Raw genomic sequence first — 26,345 nt, 5'->3', positions numbered from 1 at the left:
TTGATCCTCAAATGCAATCTGTGCCTAAAGGCAAAGTACAAACAACGGGGGGCTTTTCTGAAGCGCACTAACAGAAAATTGCTGGCAGGAAAGGTATGATTTCCTCTGTGGTGTGTGCCCATATCTGAATTTTCTGTGATGAACTACATGATTACACACAAAGTTGTCAGACATCCTCAGAATTTCTGTGACAAGGCGCAAAGTCAGCTGGGGTGATGTACCAGTACTAATAAAGTACCATATTTTCCGCACTACAAGGCGCACCGCATTATAAGGCGCATAGAACAGACGCTACAGTAGAGGCTCAGGTCACGTCATGCATCAATTAGATGGAGCAACAGTAAAGGGTCATTATTGATCCTATATAAGGCGCACCAGATTATAAGGCGCACCGTCATCTTTTCAGAAAATTAAAGGCTTTTAGGTGTACCTTACAGTGCGGAAAATACGGTACCCCGATCTCTCGCTGTCAAGAATGATACGATACCATGTCTTTTCATTACTGGCATTTTTAAGATTTTGTGTAGGTTTAGACAGTGAACAAATGTGTTTTTCCAATTAACAGGCAAAACATTATTCTACAAAGTAAAGTTTGTTGAAAAAAGCAGTGATGCTTTGAAATGACAATTCGTGGGTGAAACCGAAAACTGAAAGTGCAAAAGGAAGTAAGTAACGTGTCAAATATTGGTAAAATTGCATGTATGGCTATGGCTGTGTACTGACCTCACAAAACTTCCTCTCACAATATTTTTTGTCATATCAGTTAATACTCATTAATATTAGGAATTAAAACAAACCTGTTTTGTTCTATATGAAATAGTCCCCATTACGCTTCCCTTTTTGACGGAAATATTTATTTTTGGACAAAACATGTATCACCTAGCCCCAACTATGAAAGCATATGTTATGATTGACCGCCACAGCTCCGAAACAACGAAACTCAAGACGCCCTCGTAGCACACCACCTTGTCAACGGCAGCCCTGCTGAGCTTCATCCAGAGAAGTGAGCACTTGCCGCGGTTTTTGCTTGCATCATCAAAACATCCAGTTTTATCCATTTTGTTTTAGTTGTAGGGGCCAAAAACCGAAAATGCACTCTTTTGGCCGTAAATTTTAAAAAAACAAATTCTGTCAAAAAAGGACATGGAAGACAAAAAATGAAACATTGAAAGTTATCTACCTTGTGGATAGAGGTACTGAGCTACACTTACATACACACAGACGCGCACACGCACACACACACACACACACACACACACACAATATTATATAGCGGGCACAGTGGTGAAGCTGGAAAGCGTTGGCTTCCCAGTTCTGAGGACCGGGGTTCAATCCCGGCTCCAGCACTCCGGTGACCCTTGTGAGGATAAGCGGCTAAGAAAATGGATGGATGGATACACACACACACACACACACACCACACACACACATACATACATACACACATACGACAAATTGATCTAGTTAAAAAAAAAAAAAAACAAATGAATGATCACACATGCGAGTTCAGTGTCTATACAGCATACATAACCAGGCCTCAACATAATGAATAATCATTAACTTGATGTCTGGTAGGATCATCAACCAGCTCACTACTCCAGTAGATTTCAACAGACTTGACACAAATGACTCAGTTCACTCTCCTCTGCATATTATTTACTTTTCTATTGAGGGTACTATAAACAGTCCAAACAATATGTCAGAAAGGAAAAAAAGGGAAAGTTTTCACACGACTACAGTATGTTTTGACAAAAATCTTTCTTAATAATAATATGATAATTTCTCTACAAACCTTAACAGTGACAAGAATCCCATTATTTTTGTATGATAGTTTAACGGCTGTGTCATTTTCTTTTTCTTTTTTTTATCAAGTGGGAATAAATAGAGGCCCTGTAGCTCAGTGGTTTAGAGCACTGGTTTGGTAAACCAGGGGTTGTGGGTTCGTATCCCACTGGGGCCTCCATTCCCTGAGAAGGGTTGTGTCAGGAAGGGCATCCGGCGTAAAAATTGTGCCAAACATATATATGCGTTCATCTGAGATGACACGCTGTGGTGACCCCGAAAGGGACAAGCCGAAAGAAACTTGCTTATCAAGTGGGAATAAATACAGTATGTCATTTATGTAATGCAGTACCACCATTTCAAAAAGGGTGCGACCAACTGAAAAAGTTAATCGCAGCCATTGAAATTAGTTTAGAGACTGGTTTGATTTTGTATTTTTGATCAATTTATTTGTATTTTTTAATTTAAGTAAGTAATTGTATTTGTGTATTGAAATGTTTTAAATTATTAAAAGTTAGTTGGGAAATGTTTGTATAAAATTTAACAACATTCCTGGACACGCACCACCGCAAACAGGTACCGGGCCTGCGGGAAAGAAATACTGTGGGTGTCTCCTAAATCATGCGCAAGTCATCTATTGAGTCTGTTTATGGTATTTTTAGGGGTAAGCAAATAGAACTTCACCGAGAGATCGTGTCATCAAATCAGCCCTTGGAATAGATGCAAGCAGGGGAGGATATTTCACAATTTTGTTATTAATTTCACAAGCCAGAAGAGACAGATTGGAACCAAAGTGAATCGTAAAACAAACTCTTTGCCATTTTTTAAGAGCTGAAATGGCACAGAGCCCCAAACAGAGTGGTTTATACTCTGTAACACTAACGTTGCTCCTCATTTTTCCCACTCCCACTCTTGCCTGTACTTGAGATTTGCCCTTTTGCAATTCCAATTCAGAGCAGACCTTCCTTTCCTATGTTTTGTGAACGCAAACCAGAGCTGCTCCAAAGCCACTCAACTCTACTTACCCTGTGAAGCCAAAGCTGCAGAGCACAAGCCAGACAGAGAAAGACTTAGGATATTTTTTTTTCTGTCAAGAGAATGTGAGTGAAGCACAGACAAAAAGGTCAGAAAAGGAAAAAGGGCAGACTTGTGCCTGACAGTTTCTCACAGCGCTAACAATACAGAACCTTTGACGACCCCTGGGTTTCTTCTTCATAGAAACATAATCCCAAATTCGATGAAGATTAAAGGTTGAAGAAAAATCAAGTTTCATTTTTGACAAACTGTGACTATCATGCAATATATCCATCCAACTATTTTCTACCACTTTTTCAGGTCGGGTCGCGATGGAAGTAGCTTCAGCAGGGATACCCAGACTTCCCTTTCCCCAGCCACTTCTTCCAGCTCTCCCGGAGGAATCCCGAGGTGTTCCCAAGTCACCTGAGAGACACAGTCTCTCCAACATGTCCTTGATCGACCCCGGGGTCTCTTTCTGGTGGGACATGCCCGGAACACCTCACACCAGGGAGGCATCGAGGAGGCATCCAAATCAGATGGCCCAGCCACCTTATCTGACTCCTCTCAATGCGGAGGAGCAGCGGCTCGACACTGGAGCCCCTCCCAGATGACCAAGCTTCTCACCTTATCCATAAGCGAGAGCCGGGACACCCTGCAGAGGAAACCGCTTGCATCCGCCTTTAAAAGTCCACCTCCACTCCATGTATTATCCTGAATCAGATGCACCTGTGTGAGGTCGTTAGCTACATAAAGACACCTGTCCACCCCATACAATCAGTAAGACTCAAACTTGTAACATGCCCAAGACTAAATAGCTGTTCAAAGACACCAGAGACAAAATTGTACAACTCCATACGGCTGGAAAGGCCTACGGAGAAATTTCCAAGTAGATTGATGAAAAAAAGGTCCACTGTTGGAGCAATCATTAGAAAATGGAAGAAGCTCAACATGACGGTCAATCTTAATCGGAGTGGAGTACCATGCAAGATATCACCTCGTGGGTTCTCAATTATCCTTGGAAAGGTGAGGAATCAGCCCAGGACTACAATACAGGACTTGGTCAATGACGTGAAAAGAGCTGGGACAACCATTTCCAAGGAGACTGTTGGTAATACACTAATACGTCATGGTTTGAAATCATGCATGCCACGGAAGGTTCCCCTCCTTAAAGTGCCACTGTCATGAAATGCATGATTTTTACTATCTTATTCATGAAAAAACGGCAGCCGCTATAGACCCATTCATTTTTTAACCACAAAACATTGACGTATATGGTTTTTTGTAACTCCCGCCATGAAAACCCTCTCAAGGGATTTGTTTTCGAGAAGAAGCAGGAAGTGACATAAATGGCAGGACCGCCCTCAAGTAGACTCGTTTGTTTCTATTAGTTTTACCTCTGGGAAGGTAGCTCGTTGTTCCTTCGTGTTAGCCAAAATGCCGACTCGTTCCATTGCTGGACATTGCTTGAACACTCGGGAGGATAGATTTACCCTTCATAAGTTTGCAAGAGACCCAGTTCGTCGTGAAAAAAGGATTGCATGGATGCAATGGACAAGAGGTTCGTGTGTTCCCAAAAAAATGCTAAATGTGTCGATGTGCGCATCGGAAGGCATCCGTGCAGCAGCGGCCGAAGGACAGCCTCTGCAGGCCTTGTGGATCGCTACCCGGCCGCAGCCTTGTTGACAAGGCCGAGCCTGCTCCGGGCCTTATAGGCCGGGGCGGCTCGTCGCTGCAGTGGCTCCTGTCCGCCCCAGAAGAGGCAGTTTATCACCGCCACGCGGTGGTGGATAGGGCGGGGAGGTGGTTTGGCTGTTATCCGCATGTCATCTAAATATGGCTCGAAACAATAGTGTAATATTGCCCCGGTCAGTAACTTCACTCGGTTGTGAGATGTTTTCTTCGAAAAGAGCTTCCGTGTCTGAAGGGGCGTGTCCTACAGTAGGGGCCACAGCGTGTTTTCAATGGGCAATGTCCGGGGTGATGTCACGGACAGTAAATGCAGCAAATATGGCTTAGATGTCGAATGTGACTTCCGCAACTTTGTGCATGGATGACGCGCTCTCCGCTCAAATGTATTTTTTCATGTAGACATTTAAGTGAATAATCTTATATGTATTCTTCATTTCAATATCTATTTTAGAATGTTTATGGGGATGACACGAGACCTTTAAACATGTCAAAGCCCGTGTTAAATTTGCCAGTGACCATTTGGATTATGCAGAAGAGCCATGGGAGAAGGTTTTGCGGTCAGATGAGCCCAAAATGGAACTTTTTCGTCATAATTCCACTAACTGTGTTTGGAGGAAGAATATTGATGAGTTCCATCCCAAGAACACCATCCCTACTGTGAAGCATGGGGGTGATAGCATCATGCTTTGGGGGTGTTTTTCTGCACATGGGACAGGACGACTACATTGTATTAAGGATAGGATTATCCCGGCAATGTATTGTGAGATTTTGGGGAATAACCTCTTTCCCTCAGTCAGAGCATTGAAGATGGGTCGTGGCTGCGTCTTTTAAAATGACAATGACCCGAAGAACACACCCAGGAAAACCAAGGAGTGGCTCCGTAAGAAGCATATCAAGATTCCTAGCCTAGCCAGTCTCCAGACCTGAAACCAATAGAAAATCTTTGGAGGGAGCTGAATCGCCATGTTTCTCAGTGACAGCCCAGAAACCTGGCTGATCTAGAGAAGATCTGTGTGGAGGAGTGGGCAAAAATCCCTTCTGCAATGTGTCCAAACCTGGTGAACAACTACAGGAAACAATTGACCTCTGTAATTGCAAAGAAAGGCTACTGCACCAAATATTAACATTGGTTTTCTCAGGTGTTCAAATACTTATTTGCAGGTATATCACACAAATAAATTGTTAAAAAAAAATCATACGTTGTAATTTGTGGATTTTTCTTTTTAGATTATCTCTCTCACATTGGACATGCACCAACGATGAAAATTTCAGACCCCTCCATGATTTCGAAGTGGGAGAACTTGCAATATAGCAGGGTGTTCAAATTCTGATTTTATTCACTGTATGCTCTGACCGCTTTGTTGTGGTCACAACCCAAGTTGCAGCATTCTGAACAAAATGCAGCTGTTTAATGATCTTTTTGGGGAGCCTATTCAGAAGACCATTACAATAGGCAAGTCTACTTGAGATAAAAGCATGGATGAGCTTTTCCTGGTCTGCTTGACACATGCAAGCTTTCAATCTGGATATGTTCTTCGGATGGTAAAAGGCAGCTTTAGTAATTGATTTGATATGAATGTTGAAGGTCAGGTCGGAATTTACCAGAACACCAAGGTTTTGGACTTCGTCTTCATTTTTTAAAAATAGTGAGTCCACGTATTTACGAACAGCAATCTTTTTTTCTTTATTGCCAAAAACAATTATCTCAGTTTTGTTGTGGTTTAGTTCAAGGAAATTTTGGCTCATCAGTTTATTTTTTTGCTTTTGACAGTGGCACAACACCTCAAATTGAACTGTAGTTATATTGCGACACTGCTACATATAACTGTGTGTCATCTGCATAGCTATGATAGTCAAAACAAAAGTTCTGGAAAATTTTAATCAAGGGTAGCATATACAGGCTGAGCAGGAGGAGTCCAAAAACTGATCCTTGAGGGACCCCTTATGTCATTTGTTGAGATTGAGCACTTCTAATGGTTACACTTCTAATGGTTACAAAGTAGCTCCTTTCCTCTAGGTAGAACCTGAACCATTTAAAAGCCATTCCATTTAGTCCTATCCACATTTCCAACCTGTTTCGCAGTATGTTGTTTATCAAAAGACGCACAGAGATACAACGTGACACACATTCACACCTTTCCTGAATCATTATTCAATCTTATATCATTTAGCACTTTGATAAGAACAGATTCCGAACTATGATAAGTTCTGAAACCTGATTGAAATTTGTCACAAAGTCCATTTAAATTCAAGAAATTGCTGAGTGAATTAAAAATAACTTTATCAACAATTTTGGCTGTGAAAGGTAGATCGGAGATCGGTCTGTAGCGTCTTAATATGCAAGCATCCAGTGCTTTAGTTTTTAGAAGAGGCTTAACAGCAGCTTCTTTAAGAGCTTTAGGAAACTTGCAAGACTGAAGTGAGCAATTATTTGTTGCAAATCAGATAGCACTGATTTCACAATAGTTTTGAAAAGTCAGGTGGTATTGAGTTAAGACAGCTTGTTGATGGTTTTAGCTGCTGAACAGCTTTTTCTACAGTCAACTGTATCAAATTCAGACATTCAGAGCTTTCCCTGGGTGGCTTCAGATGTAGTATCATTTTGCTTATTTGTGCTGATATTTAACATGATGGATTGTATTTTTCACAAAAATAATGGGCAAACTCATTGCATTTATCAGCTGTTTCGAGTTCTGGAGCTATCTGATTCGGGGGTTGTGAGATTGTCAACCACAGAAAACAGAGCGCCAAACCTTTTTGATAATGTAAAGTTAATGGCTTAACAAACATTGCATTTTTTATGGGGGCGGGGGGGGGGGGGGGTGATAGCTATGAGAAACAAGGTTTCTGTCTAATGCCAGGGATATGCACTTTTAATTTATAGGATTATGTAGATGCAGTAAATAAAAAGACGAGGAGACAAAAAACATGTCAATTTACTCTACACGTTCAGACTGAAGGTTTTAACGTCAAACAGCCAACCACTCCCTTTGTCGCCAACATGTATCTTTGACCCTTTCATCTCCTGCCCTGCTCTTGTAGATACATGCTGTGAATGCTTCCCTCTTGTGAGTCACCCCAGTTTTAGCATTAGCATTTTTAGGACGTCATGGTGCAGAATTATGACTTAGTAAAATCCAATTTCTTAGAGCTGAATTGCCCCCAAAAGTTTTTTTTTTTTTTCATTTTATAAAGGCTTTCAAGCTCGAATTTTCATGTTAACATTTTACTGATATGTTTTTTTCTATTGACATTCATACATTGATTTAAAAAAATATCAAAAAAATTTATCTAAAAATAAAAACGTTGCACAACAGTTAGCACTTGAGTACCGGTAACTGTTTTGAACACAGTAATTTCTTACTCGGATGAAAAAAATGGTGGAAAGAAATTATTTTAAACATGTATTTTATGTATTTCTCTGCATGCATCATCACAATGTGATGTCTCTATACTGTATCCGATGAGTTCGCTTGCATTATTGCCGTAGAGGAAAAGTCAAGCCGTGAAATGGCTCCTTTATTTTGGCAAGCCAAAACAGGAAGAGTTAATTTGACAAATGGATGCAATACAAATGGAAACACGAAATACGATGGTGTAAGACAGGGATGTGAAATGTCTGAGAAGATATTCAAATGTAACTGCATGAAATGAGATTTTGCTGTTCGACAATCCTATACTGTGATGGCTCCATCTTTGCAAAAGGAATGGTTTGTTGGACAAAACTGTCTGATCCTAATCAGTCTGTTTTCATTTAAAAAAAAAAGACTGACTGGGGCACACTGAGTTTGGCAGACACACTAGGCCAGACTTCGTTGAGTTGTGCGTGTAAACTGTTTCCTACCTCTTAACATTCAAGACTCAACAATCAGTCAAGTCCTGCTCTCTGAATGTTGTTTAAAAAAAAAAAAAAAAAACTAAACAAAACGGATATCTGAAAGAGAATGAGATTGATGAAGGATATGATGTTATGTTTGCTTAAGATAAAAAACAGTTTTATAATATAATTTTAAAAAAAGATTTTGAAAAAATACAAGAGTCAAAATTTCAACTGAGTGCCCAAGAACAATGACCACAGTTTAGGGAAGAAAAACAGACAAGCAAGCATTGAGGAAAAAAAAATATTAGACCAAAAAAAAAAAAAAAAAAAATTTGTCTGTGCACAGAAATTAGTGTATTGCAATTTGGAGCATAATAGCAAAGACTTGCTGATTAATTGATTTGTAATTCAGAAAACCTCCACAACAAGCATGTTAAGAGACTTTATACCTGCTATGTTGATGTATGATAAATTTTATGCAATAAACGGGTGCAAATTGTTCTGACCTGAAAACTCATCTCTTCTGACTTTGCAATTCATGCCTAAGGACATACTGTAAAAAGAAAGGCCTGGAGCAAATGCGATCAGAACAAGTGCAAGAGTAATGTTGCCATGAGAGGAGATGAATATGGTCACAAGCTTAAAAAAAAAAAAGACCCGACCATAAATATTAGATTGTCACTGATTGACTAAGCCAAGCCTGTATACTGAAAGTTCATGACACCTCGGGCCCAAGTGCAGGTGCAGCCACATTCCCCATGTAGCCTTAAAATGAAATCAGAGTCAGAAACAACTGCTGTCTGCTCACAATCAAATAAATGCACAAAAGCAGTGCATTGCCCAGTGAAATTGGAGACATGTGAAATTCTCATTTTACAATGTATATATTCATTTTGACACCTGAATTCCTGATATTTTAAGTGCAATGTTATGACTTAGTTATTACGCATACCATATGGGACTGTTCGGGAAATGCTGAAAGGCCGAAAATGAATTTTAACTTCATCAACACCTTTTTAAACTACATCCCTTAATCATAATTGCAGATTACTGTTGGTGATTTCATATTTATTGCTTTTGTGTTGGTACAATCAAAGGAGCTGTATGCGAGAAAACTATTATCTGAATCACTCATGACAAAATGAAAAAAACTACAAAGTCACTTATTCAACATTTGTGGTCTTTTATTGTGCACCACAAGATATAGTCAGAATAATTTTACAAACAATGCTTAAGTATGTATACAGCATGTATATAATTATAATTATTATTATCATTTGTCATAGCAGCAGCAGCAGTCAGTGTTGTACCTGAATGAGTTCATGAATTAAAATGCATGAAATAGTTCATGTTTTGCGGATGAACTGAATTTTGCTGATTTTTGGAAGATCAATGTTCTCATTCTGGCATAAAATAATGATTTTTAAATCAAACTTCATTTTCAAACAAGAGCGTCAGGTTCTGTAGGGCACATCCAGGACAAAAACCGTCTGGACACACTTTATAGACGAGCCTTCGTATGTCAGGGATGAGCGCTCTATTTGGCAACCGCCCTTCATGTCGCCATGTGGCTGGCACATTGCAGCAGCCTGTGTGCGTGAGGTGCGTTCGGGGACACTGCGTGAATGGGAGCAAATATGTTCATTGGTTGTCTTGTAAAATACAAGAAAAATATTTAAAAAATAATATTGAAAATGTAATATCATGAAAATTTGATTATTAGATAATTTATTATTTGTATCATAATTGTTTAGTTAAAACAGTGCAATGACACTGTCATAACATGGAATTTATGTTGCATTGGAGTATAAGATTTGATTAGATTAAATATTTTGGCAATACAGATAACCAGGGCTGCAAAGAATGGAAAGTTATCCTTTCACCATCGACCCCGTCATACATAAATTGAGTCCTGTTTTTATATCAATTCTTAATTTTAAAAAAGACCAATTAAGCAACATGTTTTTTTCCTCATGTTTTTGAGACTGGTGGATGAAAGTTGGAGATGGATACGAGCGTGGACCAAATGGATGGTGATGAGGGAATGAAATCCCAGTTGTCATTTTTTCCGAGGGTAACAGCCTGTCAGCAACATATTTTGACAAAGAACTATGTACTAGTTCATTTTTCAAAGAGTGAACTTAGTTCTAAATTACTGAATTATGAAGCATCGAGTGAACATTTTTTGAAGGGTGAATTGAACTTTGAACTAGTTAGTATAGAAATGAACTTTCCCAAAACTGGTAATAGTAATTTACCTTTGCAACCCATAAATGATTGGAACTTTTTTATCACAATTATTAAAAATGGAAAAAGAAAAATGGATTTTAGCAATTAACACCATTTTAATGAGCACAGTTGTCTTATGAACGGATTTCAAGAAGGTCACTCTTGCATCAGACAAAGATTGTAATTTATAGTGTGCTTCATTGGTGCATCTTTCTACTGTACACAAACAAAAACAATAGAAATGAGAATATTTGCATCCCTGGATTAAAACCAAGAGTGCCTGGAAGTGGCTAGAATAGAGGGACAATTACCACATTGTGAAAAGTCCTTGGAAGAGCTACAAGTGGTACTGGGGTTATTTGGGCAGTTCGCAGCACTCTGTCTAGCACACTCGTTGCTTTGTGCTGGGGCATTGGGCTTTTTACTTGTCTCCTGGGCTGCCTGAAATCTTGAATTTAGCACTCGAATAATTGGCCTCATTTTGAAGTTAGTAGATGTACAACAAATACTACAAGCACAATTTTGCATGACTGTGTGGCACGATAGGGCGGGCGGTTAGAGCGTCAGCCTCACGGTTCTGAGGACCGGGGTTCAAATCCTGGCTCCACCTGTTTGGAGTTTGCATGTTCTCCCCGTACCTTCATGTGTTTTCTCCGGGCAATTTGGTTTCCTCTCAGATCACAACAACATGGATTCATTGACTCTAAACTGCTCTTAGGTGTGATTGTGAGTACGTAAGGTTGTTTTTCTCAAGGTGGCCAGTGGTCGTCTGGAAACCAGTTCAGGGTGTACCCCTGCCTCCTGCCCAGAGATAGCAGGGATTGGTTCCTGCTCTCCTGCGATCCTTGTGAGGATAGGCGTCTCAGAAAATGGTTGGATGGATCGTTCATGACTTCCATCCATCCATTATATGAACCGCTTATCCTCACAAGGGTCGCGGAGGTTCCTGACTTGTGGACATCTTTCTCCTGAGGTGTTTAGTAGTCATCCTTCTAAATGTAAAAGAGTTGCCTTTGGGATGTGTGAAGTATGCTTATTTTAACAAGTGAAGTAGAGTATATCTGCTGTTTGTCAGTAGAATAGATGGTGTTTATGAGCATGGAAGATGAAGGTATGTGAAGATCTATACATCACTCTGCAGTGAAAGGGAAGGAGCCCATGCTAATGGCTTCAAACAAAACGCGATGGATATAAAGCTAGAAACAAACACCGCCCCGAGAACGTCTGTCATTCCAGAGAGATGAGTCATATACCGCAAATGTAGCACACACATAACACAGTAAATACTGCGTATAGCATCCACGTGTGCAAAGTGGTCCTAGTGAGTGGGTCATGACAGTATTGTAAATATATCAGAGTCCAATCTGAGTCAGTATTACGAAGCAAATTCTCTGATGGAATTGGAGGGTGGGTGAGGAGAGGAGCGCTCTTAGCAAGCTGCTGCTGAACGATGACTCGCTCACAGAATGACAGATTGATTGTGTGAAAAAGACAAATGTGAAGTTAGAAAGCGAAAACGACCTGTAGAGTTGCTGACTGATTATCCCCTTCTGTCATTTTGCAACCCGGCTATTATGCAAGACCTCATACTCACTCTATTGTTAAAAATCACAAAAAAGAAATACAGTGGTACAAGTGACTCAACTTCAAAGTTTTTGAAGGTACAAACCGAGACTCAGGCAATATTTTGTCTTGAGTTGTATTTCACTCAGGGAAGGAATGGATTAAACACAGATGAAGGCCCTGCACTCCTTTGATGTGTTTTCTACCAATGGGCTCCCCGTGCAGCTTTTCTTGACTAAAGAGCAAAGTTTCAAAACTAAAAAAAAGACAATGATTTGCATATGCGTAACAACTTAATGTTTCATTTTAGCTTTGTTGGATTAATGGGTTTAACCCCATTGCAATTAAAGAAAAAGACCACAAAACTTGAGACGTTTGGCGTGATGTTTAATCGAAGCATATTTTGTTAGAATTTTGCCTGAGCAGCACACTGTTTGCAGAAAACATTCCATCTCGCCTCCTACTCTTTTCCTCACGTATCAAATTGATTTCTCCTCCACACTGCGTAGCAGCAGATGATAAACGCCACACTGCACTAGTCCCTTGCCCATTAGCAGCAGGCCTTCATTCCAATAACAAATGGCTCAAAAACAACGAATCCTGACAAGGGTACCACGGCACGTTTGTGTGGCGTGAGTAACCATTAGTGATGCCGTGCAAAATTATCCAATTTGACATAATTTATGAAAGTGTTTGAACATCTATTTTTGCTGGAGAAATAGTGGAATAAGAGAAATTAAATATGTTTCTATCAGATGGCAGAAACTACAATAATCCTGTGTATCCATCCATCTATTACCTTCCATACAACAATAGCAAATAGCTTCCTTCAAGCACATCAGCTTTGTGATCAAATCTGCGCGGGCTGCTGTCAGATTCTGAACATTTGACAACATGGAGCAAGAATCCTACGGTTCCCAGGAGCATATATAAGAATTACAGCTCTAACCAGAAATATTTTGAAATGTTTGAGTAAAAAAAAGTTTTTTTGTTTTTTTTACAGAGAACAGGCTCTGTATATATGTTAGTATATGTAACAAGGTAAACATAGTAGTACAACAGTAAACGTACTTATTTTTCAGAAAATGACTAGCAGTTCTGCTCATCTTGGCTTGGTGAAATAAAGTAAGAGTGCACACAACTAACTAGCCATGCTACTTAGCAAGTCATCTGCCTTTGAAGGAAGTGCATAGTATTTCTTTCACCATTTGTATACATGCTAACTATTGTAGCTAGTTATAAACGTTAATTTGAAGACAGCGTTAAACGTATTTCTCAAATGCAGCCCTATGGGGGCACAAACCAGTGCAATCTGTAGGCCGGTCCCAACCCCGGATAAATGCAGAGGGTTGCGTCAGGAAGGGCATCCGGCGTAAAAACTGTGCCAAACAAATATGAGCGTTCATCTAAAGAATCCCATACCGGATCGGTCGTGGCCCGGGTTAACAACGCCCGCCCCCGGCACTGCTAACCTGCAGGGCGTCGGTGGAAATTCAGCTACTGTGGGTCGAAGACAAAGAAGAGGAGGAAACCGGATCCAGCGTCAGAAGAAAAAGAGGAATGCACAGAGCCTACAACTGAGTGTAGGGACTTTGAATGTTGGGACTATGACAGGAAAAGCACAGGAGTTGGTTGACATGATGATTAGGAGAAAGGTTGATATTCTGTGCATCCAAGAGAGCAGGTGGAAAGGTAGTAAGGCTAGAAGTTTGGGAGCAGGGTTTAAATTATTCTACCACGGAGTAGATGGGAAGAGAAATGGAGTAGGGGTTATTTTAAAGGAAGAGCTGGCTAAGAATGTCTTGGAGGTGAAAAGAGTATCAGATCGAGTGATGAGACTAAAATTTGAAATGAGGGGTGTTATGTATAATGTGGTTACCGGCTATGCACCACAGGTAGGATGTGACCAAGAGTTGAAAGAGAAATTCTGGAAGGAACTAGATGAAGTAGTTCTGAGCATCCCAGACAGCGAGAGAGTTGTGATTGGTGCAGATTGTAATGGACATATTGGTAAAGGAAACAGGGGCGATGAAGAAGTGATGGGTAAGTACGGCATCCAGGAAAGGAACTTTGAAGGGCAGATGGTGGTGGACTTTGCAAAAAGGATGGAGATGGCTGTAGTGAACACTTATTTCCAGAAGAGGGAGAACATATAGTGACCTACAAGAGCGGAGGTAGAACCACGCAAGTAGATTATATTTTGTGCAGACGATGTAATCTGAAGGAGGTTACTGACTGTAAAGTAGTGGTAGGGGAGAGTGTAGCTCGACAGCATAGGATGGTAGTGTGTAGGATGACTCTGGTGGTGGGTAGGAAGATTAAGAAGACAAAGGTAGAGCAGAGAACCATGTGGTGGAAGCTGAAAAAGGAAGAATGTTGTGCAGCCTTCCGGAAAGAGGTGAGACAGGCTCTCGATGGACAACCGAAGCTCCCGAAGACTGGACGACGACAGCCAAGGTGATCAGAGAGACAGGCAGGAGAGTACTTGGTGTGTCATCTGGTAGGAAAGGGGAGAAGGAGACTTGGTGGTGGAACCCCAAAATACAGGGAGTCATACAAGGAAAGAGATTAGCGAAGAAGAAGTGGGATACTGAGAGGACTGAGGAGAGGCGAAAGGAGTACATCGAGATGCGACGTAGGGCAAAGGTAGAGGTGGAAAAGGCTAAACAAGAGGCATATGAAGACATGTACACCAGGTTGGACACGAAAGAAGGAGAAAAGGATCTCTACAGGTTGGCCAGACAGAGGGATAGAGATGGGAAGGATGTGCAGCAGGTCAGGGTGATTAAGGATAGAGATGGAAATGTGTTGACTGGTGCCGGTAGTGTACTAAATAGATGGAAAGAATACTTTGAGAAGTTGATGAATGAAGAAAATGAGAGAGAAGGAAGAGTTGAAGAGGCAAGAGTGAAGGACCAGGAAGTGGAAATGATTACTAAGGAGGAAGTCAGAAAGGCACTACAAAGGATGAAAACTGGAAAGGCAGTTGGTCCTGATGACATACCGGTAGAGGTATGGAAGCAATTTGGAGAGATGGCTGTGGAGTTTTTGACCAACTTATTCAACAGAATACTAGCGGGCGAAAAGATGCCTGAAGAATGGAGGAAAAGTGTTCTAGTTCCCATTTTTAAGAACAAAGGGGATGTTCAGAGCTGTGGGAACTATAGAGGAATAAAGTTGATGAGCCACACAATGAAGTTATGGGAAAGAGTAGTGGAGGCTAGACTCAGGACAGAAGTATCTGCGAGCAACAGTATGGTTTCATGCCTAGAAAGAGTACCACAGATGCATTATTTGCCTTGAGGATGCTCGTGGAAAAGTACAGAGAAGGTCAGAAGGAGCTACATTGCGTCTTTGTGGATCTAGAGAAAGCCTATGACAGAGTACCAAGAGAGGAACTGTGGTACTGCATGCGTAAGTCTGGTGTGGCAGAGAAGTATGTTAAAATAGTACAGGACATGTATGATGGCAGCAGAACAATGGTGAGGTGTGCCTTAGGTGTGACAGAGGAATTTAAGGTGGAGGTGGGACTGCATCAGGGATCAGCTCTGAGCCCCTTCCTGTTTGCAGTGGTAATGGATAGGCTGACAGATGAGGTTAGACTGGAATCCCCTTGGACCATGATGTTCGCAGATGATATTGTCATATGCAGTGAAAGCAGGGAGCATGCAGAGGAACAATTGGAAAGCTGGAGACATGCACTGGAAAGGAGAGGAATGAAGATTAGCCGAAGTAAAACAGAATATATGTGCGTGAATGAGAAAAGTGGAGGGGGAAGAGTGAGGCTACAGGGAGAAGAGATAGCGAGGGTCGACGACTTCAAATACTTGGGGTCAACAATACAGAGCAATGGAGAGTGTGGTCAGGAAGTGAAGAAACGGGTCCAAGCACGTTGGAACAGCTGGCGAAAGGTGTCTGGTGTGTTATGTGACAGAAGAGTGTCTGCTAGGATGAAGGGCAAAGTTTACAAAACAGTGGTGAGGCCGGCCATGATGTACGGATTAGAGACAGTGGCACTGAAGAAACAACAGGAATCTGAACTGGAGGTGGCAGAAATGAAGATGTTGAGGTTCTCGCTCGGAGTGACCAGGTTGGATAGGATTAGAAATGAGCTCATTAGAGGGACAGCCAAAGCTGGATGTTTTGGAGACAAGATTCGAGAGAGCAGACTTCGATGGTTTGGACATGTTCAGAGGCGAGAGAGTGAGTACATTGGTAGAAGGATGCTGAGGATGGAGCTCCCAGGCAAAAGAGCGAGAGGAAGACCAAAGAGAAGGTTTATGGATGTGGTGAGGGAAGACATGAGGGCAGTTGGGGTTAGAGAGGAAGATGCAGGAGATAGGCTAAGATGGCAAAAGATGACACGCTGTGGCGACCCCTAACGGGACAAGCCGAAAGGAAAAGAAGAAGAAGAAGTTAAACGTATTTCTCAAAAAAAGGAATGGCTACTCCTGTCTGAGGTTTGTGAAAAGCGCAAATGAAATTATATTAGCCATGCTACTGAGCTGATTAGCTGCCTTTGCAGCAAGTCTATAGTATTTCTTTCACCATTTTGGGACACGTTAATTTGTAGCTGGTTACAAACGTTCATTTGAAGACAGGCTTTAAGTAGTAGTACCACACTAAACGTACTTATTTCTCAGAAAATGAATGGCTACTTCTCGACTTATCTCGGTTGCGTGAAGTAAAGACAGCAAACTGACTAACATCTGCCATGCTACTTCGCTAATTATCTTCCTTTGTAGCAAGTCTGTAGTATTTCTTTCAACAAACTGAGACACGCAAAATTTTGTTGATGGTAACAAACGTTCATTCAAAGACATTGTAAAAGTAATACATTAACGTGACTTGAATTTGTTGGCATGTGATGGGTGGTGCTCATGTGAACTAGTTTTCATATTGGAAGTAGCACCTCCTCTCGCAGGTTCTCTATCATGCTGCAGTATCCGAAAAAAAAAAAAAGTCTTTGTTTTAGTGGTTTTGAAAACTGAGTTTGAGTTTGTGAACTAGCCCGCACCCATGTTCAATAAAACAATTTGTGAGGAGACTGAGATGCGAACATCATTATTTCAGGATCCATACTCTTTGTGACATTTTTGCGGTGTTGTCTGTCTTGGCTGAGTAAAGATTGGGAAACACTGCTGTTAAAAAATAGAAAATAAAAAATACAAAGATAAAATACACCTTCCTGGTGTAGGTGGAGAGCCAGCCCTGATTTATGCATCTGCTACCATTTTAGCCGTTATGGTTTGTCGATGCGGCACATGACCCTAATTCTGAAGCTGAACAGCCGGACAAGCCAGATATCTGCTGCCATACCCATTTGACTCGCCCCTCCCACATGACTCCACTCATTAAAAATGACCCTTCACCCCTGCCTGTGTCAATGCGAACATTAACCCCTGAACGCAAGACAGAAAGGCCGTATGAGAATCCAAATTCACATTTACAGGTACAAATTGTAACTAATTATAAATAGGGAATATATGACATTAATATCTGAATACAAAAGGGAAGAAACTACTATATGTTAGAGGCAGTTCAGCGTCGACGGGTGTCACTGGGTGTGGGTTAGACATCCCAGACAAGTGTGGGGGCGGGGAGCTGTTCCTCTGATGCTGATCTTAAGCAACAGGCTGTAATATCTCCTTTGGGAGAGGAGTGGCAGCATTGTGGTGGTCAAAAGAAGAGAAGGACGAAGGGGGTTGGAGGCCTGTCGAGCTCCATCCTGCCCCTAGCCTGGCTCAAAAACCCTGATGGTGATTCATGCTGACCTGAGTCAAAGCCTTGGACTGTAATTACAGTATACCCAAGCCAGAGATGCTTATTTCATTCCAGCCCCCACTCCTCACTGCAATTGCTTGCTCTGTAGTCATGTTTATGCCAAGTCAGCGCTTTATATTCACGACACTGTGGTGACAGTGTACCTGGGCAAAGACAGATAAGACAGAAAAGCCTTGAAATTCCAAACAAACTGCCTGCACCCTACTCCATTTTGCCATGGCCTCTTTTGTTCACAGAAAACTGCGCTTTGTTCCTTTAAGTGCTTTGTGCTGGATCCCACACTGATGAGTATTGACAGGTATAACAAGATGTGCATTATTGTGAGTGACAGAAAGACTAATCAGTGACAGAATGGGGGAAGTGGTCGTGGGACAAGACAGGTGTGAGTGAAACAGTATTCTCTCATTTATGTAACTGCACTTCTGTTCAAGTTCAACACAAAGTTTCAGAGAATTGGACAACAATACCTAAATGTGTACATTTTCCCTTTCACTGTTATGTGAATACAAGGAGTTGGCTAAGGAAGATCAATTGGAAAGACTGTTTCTTTACCACATCCACTCAGTCACTTGAATACACATCTGTAATGATGGGAAGATTTGTGATAATTTTTTTTTTTTCTTTCCCCATCCGATTTCATCAACTTTGACAATCCACGTGCTGGTTATTCAGGACATCAGGTAAAATTTGCACAATAGAAATGGATATAGATGGGCAATATTTTCAGCTGAATCCTGCCAAACACATACAGCATTATTACTGGTACCAACCTTGCATGGGAGAGCAGCATATGATAATAAAGCATTGACACTCAGGTTGGAAAAGAGAACTGCAGTCGTTTCTATTTTTTTCCCTGAAAGGCGTTGGATACCAAAAGTTGTATATGTAGGCGTGCAATGCCAGACCATAACAAGCTCCAGCAGGAATTATAATGCTGGTACTGAGTTGTGTTATACAATCCATATTATCATAATATTGTAAATGTAATAGATCATTATTATTGTCATTGTGGTGAAAAAAGGGCCTGACAGAAACGCTAAAAAGGTACAAAAGAGCTTCAGTTTCAACACTACACAAGAAATGTATATGCATTAAAGAATATTTTCTTTAATCTGTAGCAACTTGTCACAGAAAAATATGTCTTTGTATGTACTGCAGATACAAATAGTCAATTCTATTGTGGAAGTAGTGTGACTGATGATTGATGAATACTACAGTATGTTGGTTCCTCCTCCTCCTTTCAGCAGGATCTCTGCCTTGGCATGTCCGAGGAACAGTGACCTACTTTGCAGCATTTGCAAAGTGACGAAACAAGGTGCAACTTTTGCTAAGGCTGTTAAAACCGAAGGCCAGGAAGAACACTTGAGCACAAACGAGTGGCAAAAGACGCCGAGGTGAGCTGCAGCTTTCATGTTAACATATCATTAAAAAAAAAGAACTCTAATCCTGGAACGCAATGGCCGTATTATTGGCTGGTAAAAATAAGCAAATGTGTTGTTGACATGACCTCAACAGAAAATGTGGAATAAGTCACACCCATGCACTCACAAACCACACACACAAACAACCTTGCCACAGTGATCAGAAAAGAATAGTAGGGCTGCAATTAGTAATTATTTCAATGATCGATCGATATGTAAATTTTTGTTTTCCACTTCATCAGTGAATTGGACAAAAAAAATAGTTGATTTCTATCCCTTTGCCTTAAAACAGGAGATTATTTCAAATTGAGAGTGCAGAAAAAGCACAAATATAAATTGATTAGGATTTAGTTACTTGTTTTGTTTGTTTTCCAAAGAAAAATCTGACGTTTAAATCATTGTCCAATAATTTAATAATCAATTGTCGATTCATCATTCCACCACTAAACTAAACAAAACACAGTGGTTCCTTGAGATATGAGCTTTATTTGTTCCGTGACCATGATCATATCTGAAATCATCTATCCCCAGTGAAATGAATGGAAATGCCATTAAACAAAAATCAATGGTCAATGGAGCGACAAAAACGACCTCGCAATTATGACCGCACCGTTATCTTCTGTTATGTAACCACATTTAGCACCTGCGTATTGTGTTTACCCACTACTGTGGGACAAGTATGATGCTCACAAAGTGCTTTGAGGCTGATGAAGACCAGAATGGAGGTGCGAAAAATGACTTATGCACTCAAACAAGCAGGCTAAAAAAAAAAAAAAAAGAAAAAAAAACATGTCGAGGCTTGCCAAGCGCCCCAGAGATGAGTATCATACAAGAGAAGAGACATAATGACGTTCTTGGGATGGAGGGGGAAGGAACAACCGTGCACATCACGCCCACTGTCAAAGTTGCCACTTTTTATTCTGCTTTGACGCTACATTTTACAATCATGTATAAAACCATTAAACCTTATTATTAAATACCTTACCATTACTCAACACAGTTCCTCCTCTCTTTGTAGATGGCCACTAGTTTTTTCTGTTAATGTGTAGACATTGTTTTAAAGGCAGAAACAGCCAGTAGCTAATTGTACTGCAAAAGGAAGGAGTGCTTCGGCCCAGCCTGCAGCCTCTCCCAGTCCTCTTCACTGTTACATAATCACTTATCAGCGCACACGGCTTGTCCCTGAGGGTGCTTATTGCTTGTTTTGTGCAAAACTCTGAGAGCATGGAAGCGTAGCCAGGGGTAAATTAAAGCAAATGCATTTCCCAGAAAAACAATACGATACAACAGTCAGAAGAAGTCAGGGCATGTGAAACCTAAAACAGAACGCACCCCGCTCCGACAAGACTCATTTTGCTGGCTGAAAAACAGACTGACAATGTGCTGTCAATGGAGGGTCAACAGGGAGGGCTTAGCCCAGGGTTTTGAAAAGAGTTCTGCATGGGCAAGAGAGATCCAATCAATAAATGTTCACTAATTCACCGTTTTGTAAACATCTGACTCAATGGTTTTCTCAAGCATTGGCTCACTCCATGCATATTTCAAAACAATGGCATTTTGAACCACAAATATGGTCAGTTGACCAGCCTGCCCTGCTATTCACGGCAAAACCGCTGTAATGGTGGCTGTAGCTAGAGTCCAACGTGTCACAAACCAGTCACTTATTGTTTGCAATGTCACACAGCAAGATTAGTGAATCTAATGTTACTTAATCTCACAAATCCATTTTTCACAGCTTCTGAAATTTTTGTGAACCAGCAAAAATGATCAGCTCCATCGGCATTCTTTTGAGGAGCTAGCAGCCCTAAATGGGCTAAGACGTTAGTGTAGGCAAACAATTTTATAAAGAAATGCAATATCCGTAGTTTTACCAGAACTCGACAAGAGCCATTTTTGCTCTTTGGAGGTCGGTCAGAAACTACTGACCACAAGTCCACCTAGCATCATGCCACTTTTGCACTGTTCAGAACCAGCTCAGCTCTTACCATGTATGAAACTATATTTAAAAAAAAAAAAAAAAAAAAAAACAGTACATCTCAGAACACATCAATTTGGACAAGAGAAAAACAACCAACAAATGTTTTAAATCTCTAACTTAAATTAAAATTTACCACACCAAAAAAATATTATGTACATTAACTTGTAAATTATGGTGTCACATAATTTCAACAAATTTAAAAAAGCAGGACAAAGTCAATAACCTAACGCACTCAACAATTTTGAAAATTAGGGCAGTCACTGCCAAATCTTTTTAGAATTAATTCACCCATTGATTATAGATAAAAATAATATAATAATTATTAGCTCCAACTATTGCATTTTTTTATGACTAACGAGGATTTTATCCACATTGATACAGTGAAGAAAATAAGTATCTCTTTCACAGTGCACATGCACCTATGATGAAAATTTCAAATATAAACTGCATGTTACTACTGACAGAATTTGAGAATGCTGAATGCTAAAATGTTACCAATCCCTATTGGCAGTATCTTGCTCGGATTACTATTTTAGGTAAAAAGAAAAAAAACACTAACTACCAGTCATCTCACTCAAATGTATGTGTACGTTACTCATGTAACAGACTCTTTTGTTGTTCTTAAAGTTTACCATCGGCCCAACATTGTGTCCGTCAGCAACAAATGTCCATGAGAAACATGGGTTCAGGCAGCGTAAACATAGTCCTGGAAGGAACTTTTTTTGGGGGTGGGGGGACGGGGTCCTGGCAGCAGAGCTTTGAGGCAGAAATTTTGCGTAGACCTATTTTTGAAGCTGACTGAGCCAAGTTATTTTTTTTTTCCAACTCCAGTCAAAATTAAAAACAATTACGTACAATACTTGATGTGGAGGGCCCTATGACAGGTTTTGCCTTGGGCCTCCAAATGACTAGCTTAGACCACTGCGCCCATCCAGCGACGGCCAGCCCACATAACCAAACAGTGACCGCATAGCGGTAGATAACTCGACTTGTGCGATGCAAGCTAGCATCGCGATGAATGTAAGACGGTCAATGACACTTCAAACAGACCTCGCAGTTCTATGCTTCAATTCTACGCCGAGAGGGGACCAGCCACTGAGGGCTGCAAAAGGACATGCTCGCCCAGCCCATGGGCTTCTCTTTAGTGATCGACTGCTCTCTTCCCCGCAACTTTGATAAGCCAGTGAGCCTGTCTGACAACCTCGCAGCAAGCGGCGGCTCCTCCCCTCTGCCTACCCCTCGGTGGGGGCAAGGGGGAACTCTAAGATAGCTGTATAATTAACAACCATATGGAAGAGATTTTGACAGTGCACACATTTCTCCTGTGCTCATGTGCATGTGCTCGCAGCCTCTGCAATTTGAAAATTCTATTCTATTATATTGCTGTGTTGGCTTGAATTTGAGTCATGTCTGCTATCTGCTCAGCACACCTGCAACTCTTGCTCATCTGATCATAGAAATAGAACTAAAGTACCCAAGATTAGTTTTCCCAGTGGAACAGTGTCACCAGTCAAGTCAATTAGGCACCGTTCAGTGGAAAAGGGAATATTTGGTTCATCCCGTTAGCCGTTGATCCAATATTAACAAACTCTACATGACAGGCAAAATGGGTTTTAAATGTTGTGCAAGAAAAATTTTGAAGATGTCTACCTGTTTCTGGGGACAGGGATATGACAGGAAGGGAGAGGTTGTCTCTCTGGGTGTGTTACATTCTGTCCTTGTGCTGGCCTGAAGCTGACGGCCATCTCCGCCTCCCTCTCTTGATTCCTGATGTCCAAGTGCATGAAGCTGCCTGGGGTTGGCCCATTAGTAACTGGGCAGTGCGTCGGACTGGTCCTCTTCAGGCTTGCAGTGCAACCAGTGTCTCTGTTTTCGTTGAGGCCAGTCTGCAAAATGGAGAGATTGAAATCAGGCTGACATTTGAAGTGGTGCTGCACTAAAATGAAAACTCTTCACCAAAAAAAATAAAATAAAAATGAAGGGAAATGAGGAAACTATTGCCAAAAAACAATACCCGAAAATAAATGATTATGCGTGAGGTTCTTAGCAATGACCAACCCCACCAGGACGTCACTTGACTGCACGCACAGTCTCTGCGGCACCACGCCGGAGCAAAAAATGTCCAAGTGACTCAGATGCATGAAGCATGGTCAAAACAACAGCGTATGACTCACAGTCGGAAGAGCCAGAACGTCCCTTATCTCAAGTGAAAAAGAACTGCTATGTCATACAGATTCATCTGAGTCTGCCTGCAAATGTCCACATTTCAGCCTTCAACAACTTCACTTGGATCTTGAGAGGAGGCGTGGATTTCTAAGTAACGTCTGGCTGGCGAGGCTATTGTGGTGTTGATAAACAAGCCAAGATGACTTGGAGTGAGAGGCGGCGTACAAATAGAATTGGTCACCAACCAATTACAGGGCATGAATGGATGAACAGACATTTATACCCACATTCACCCTTCAGGACAAGCTTCAATGAGCCTCATGCACATGTTTTGGAAAGTGGGAGCAAGCCGGGGTACCTGGAGAACACCCACAGAAGCACGCAGAGATTATGGACCTAGATTTGAACCCTCAAAAACTGTGTGTCAGACCACTTGTCCAGTAGTTCGCATAAGATTTCAATAAATTATTGGTTTGTTTTGGGGCGGCACGGTGACTCAGCTGGAAAGCGTTGGCCTCACAGTGCTGAGGTCCCGGGTTCAATCCTGGACCCGCCTGTGTGGAGTTTGCATGTTCTCCCCATGCTTGCGTCGGTTTTCTCTGGACACTCTGGTTTCCTCCCACATCTCAAAAATATGCAACATTAATTGGACACTCAAAATTGCTCCTACGTGTGATTGTGAGTGCGGCTGTTTGTCTCAATGTGCCCTGCGATTGGCTGGCAACCACTTCAGGGTGTACCGCGCCTCCTGCCTGTTGACAGCTGGGATATGCTCCAGTACTCCCCGTGACCCTTGTGAGGATAAGTGGCGAAGCAAATGGATGGATGTATAAATCAAAAGTTAGTCAATACTTGATTGGATTGTCCATCTGAATACTGTGCTTGGAGAGACCATCTCCTGGTTAATTACTTCTTACTTTGCCATGATTCATATTGTGCAAAAACAGCAGGACAATTGTTGTTTGTTTGTTTTGTTTTGTTTTTGCGTGCCTTTATTCACCTCTAGTCATGATCAGTGCGTTACAATGTGTCATAATTTAAAATGCGCAGAGGCAGCCTGGATGAAGACAAACAAAAGCAACACGAGGAGTGAGGACTGAAAACTTTTTGCGATTACTTCAAGGAACTAACGTGGAGCAGGAAAGAACAGCGTTGCGTTTGTTTGCGGCGTGCATTTGTGCAAAGGCCAACTGGTGTTTTCTAGGCCTTTTGGAAAGCTCCACCCTGAAGTATGGAGGAGCGGGGGAGGGGCACCACTTTGGTACCGTCTTTCCGGTGAACTTCTCAAACACTCAAGCTCAAACTCTTATTGTGAATAACCCTTTCAAAACTGGTTTGGAGCCTCTTAAGTGCATGCACGCCGAGGTCGGGCGGCGGAAAAGCAGCGCGTTAAAGCGTCAAAAACTTGTCACTCGAGTGTGTATCACGACGGGCCTGCCCAAGGGGGGAAAAAAAAATCGTAAAATACGCTCCTGAGTTGACAGTTGGTTGAAGTATCGACGTCACGACACTTACTTTCCCTCCGTCGTGCAATATTCGTCCATTCCCTTCGGGAGAGGCGCTATCCTGCCCGGCGAGCACACATTTGAAGAGGACGGTCCCGTTGGTGGACGCCCCCGGCCGCAAGGCGCTTTTCTCCAGCCGCCCGTCGCGCAGCACCGAGCGAGTCGCCCGGCAGCCCAAGTCCGCAACGGTAACCGGCGTCCCCGCCACCGGCTTGTCCAAAACAGATCTAGAATCCATTTTAAGACCGAGCGAGGGGAGACTAAAGAAGTAAAACCCGCTTTCTGTAGAGCTTAGTGCAAAATTGTCGAGGGAGATACATTTATCGGGATTGTCGCGACTCGATAGGCATTATTTGCCTCGTCCTTCTACGTCTACTCTACATTGAGCGTTTCGCCACCGCCAGGCTCGCCGGGATATCCAAAAGCCGCCCGGTCGGGAGGATAAAAAAGATTGTTTTGCCTCTTTCCTCCAAAAGAATGACACGCCCCCTAAGGTCTATTCCCATTGGTCACACTCGTGCCTAAACATTACACTCTGGCACGCGTCCACGAAAAGGCAGTCGGTGATTGGCCGATCACCTCGCGTCTGTCATTCTGTCTGTAATCTAATTGGCTGGGAGGTGGCCGGAGGGGAGGTGGGTGTTGTGCTTTAAAGTTTACCGGCCGGTGTCTGTCGATGGCGACGCACAAACCGGTCAGAAGCGGGTAAAAGGAACTTCAAGTTTGCAACCGTATTTTGTATAATCGATTGGATAAAATTAGCCTTTGTGACAATTTCATCAATAGACTGTTGGCTCTAAAACTGCGATCTGGGAAACTCCGGATGTCGTCAGGTCATTAATTGGGCTCCTAATTTCCAATACATTATTCTTGTATCAAATGCAATTACCCTGCATAAATATCTCTTTTTTTTTCAAGGAACAAAATAACTATTCATTACCCAATGTATTATTCCTGGAATAAAGGAATAACAATTCTTCAGAATAAAATGTGTAATATTACAAAACCAAAGGGTAAGTTTGCAGTCTTAAAACTAGAGGTGTCACAACAACTATTTTGATAATTGAGTCATTGATGGTTGCTCAGCTGGAAAGCGTTGGCCTCACAGTTCTGCCTGCGTGGGTTTTCTCACAGCACTCCGGTTTCCTCCCACATCCTAAAAACATGCAACTTTAATTGGACACTCTAAATTGCCCCTAGGTTTGATTGTGAGTGCGGCTGTTTGCCTCTATGGGCCCTGCGATTGGCTGGCAACCAGTTCAAGGTGTACCGTGCCTCCTGCTCATTGACACCTGGAATAGGCTCCAGCACTCCCATGACCTCGGTGACGATAAGTGGCTAAGAAAATGGATGTATGGATGGATGGATAGATGGATGGAGTCTTCGATGAG

The 26,345-nt window shown here is 41.8% G+C and overlaps 1 protein-coding gene across 1 annotated transcript in view; it reads right to left on the bottom strand.

Annotated features, from left to right (window-relative positions):
• slc2a4rg (SLC2A4 regulator) overlaps positions 1-25,422 on the bottom strand; it is a 41,632-nt gene extending 16,210 nt beyond the window's left edge. The window contains exons 1-2 of the mRNA XM_061811424.1: positions 24,965-25,422; positions 22,934-23,169 (exon numbers count right to left, since the gene is read on the bottom strand). Coding sequence (XP_061667408.1) covers positions 22,934-23,169; positions 24,965-25,192 — 464 coding nt within the window. The 5' untranslated portion in view covers positions 25,193-25,422. The remainder of the gene's footprint in view (positions 1-22,933; positions 23,170-24,964) is intronic.
• Positions 25,423-26,345: the final 923 nt, after the last annotated feature.

Source organism: Syngnathoides biaculeatus, chromosome 2, assembly GCF_019802595.1.
Source record: "Syngnathoides biaculeatus isolate LvHL_M chromosome 2, ASM1980259v1, whole genome shotgun sequence".
Classification (NCBI taxonomy): Eukaryota; Metazoa; Chordata; class Actinopteri; order Syngnathiformes; family Syngnathidae; genus Syngnathoides; species Syngnathoides biaculeatus.
This window is presented reverse-complemented; position numbering and strand designations above follow the sequence as displayed.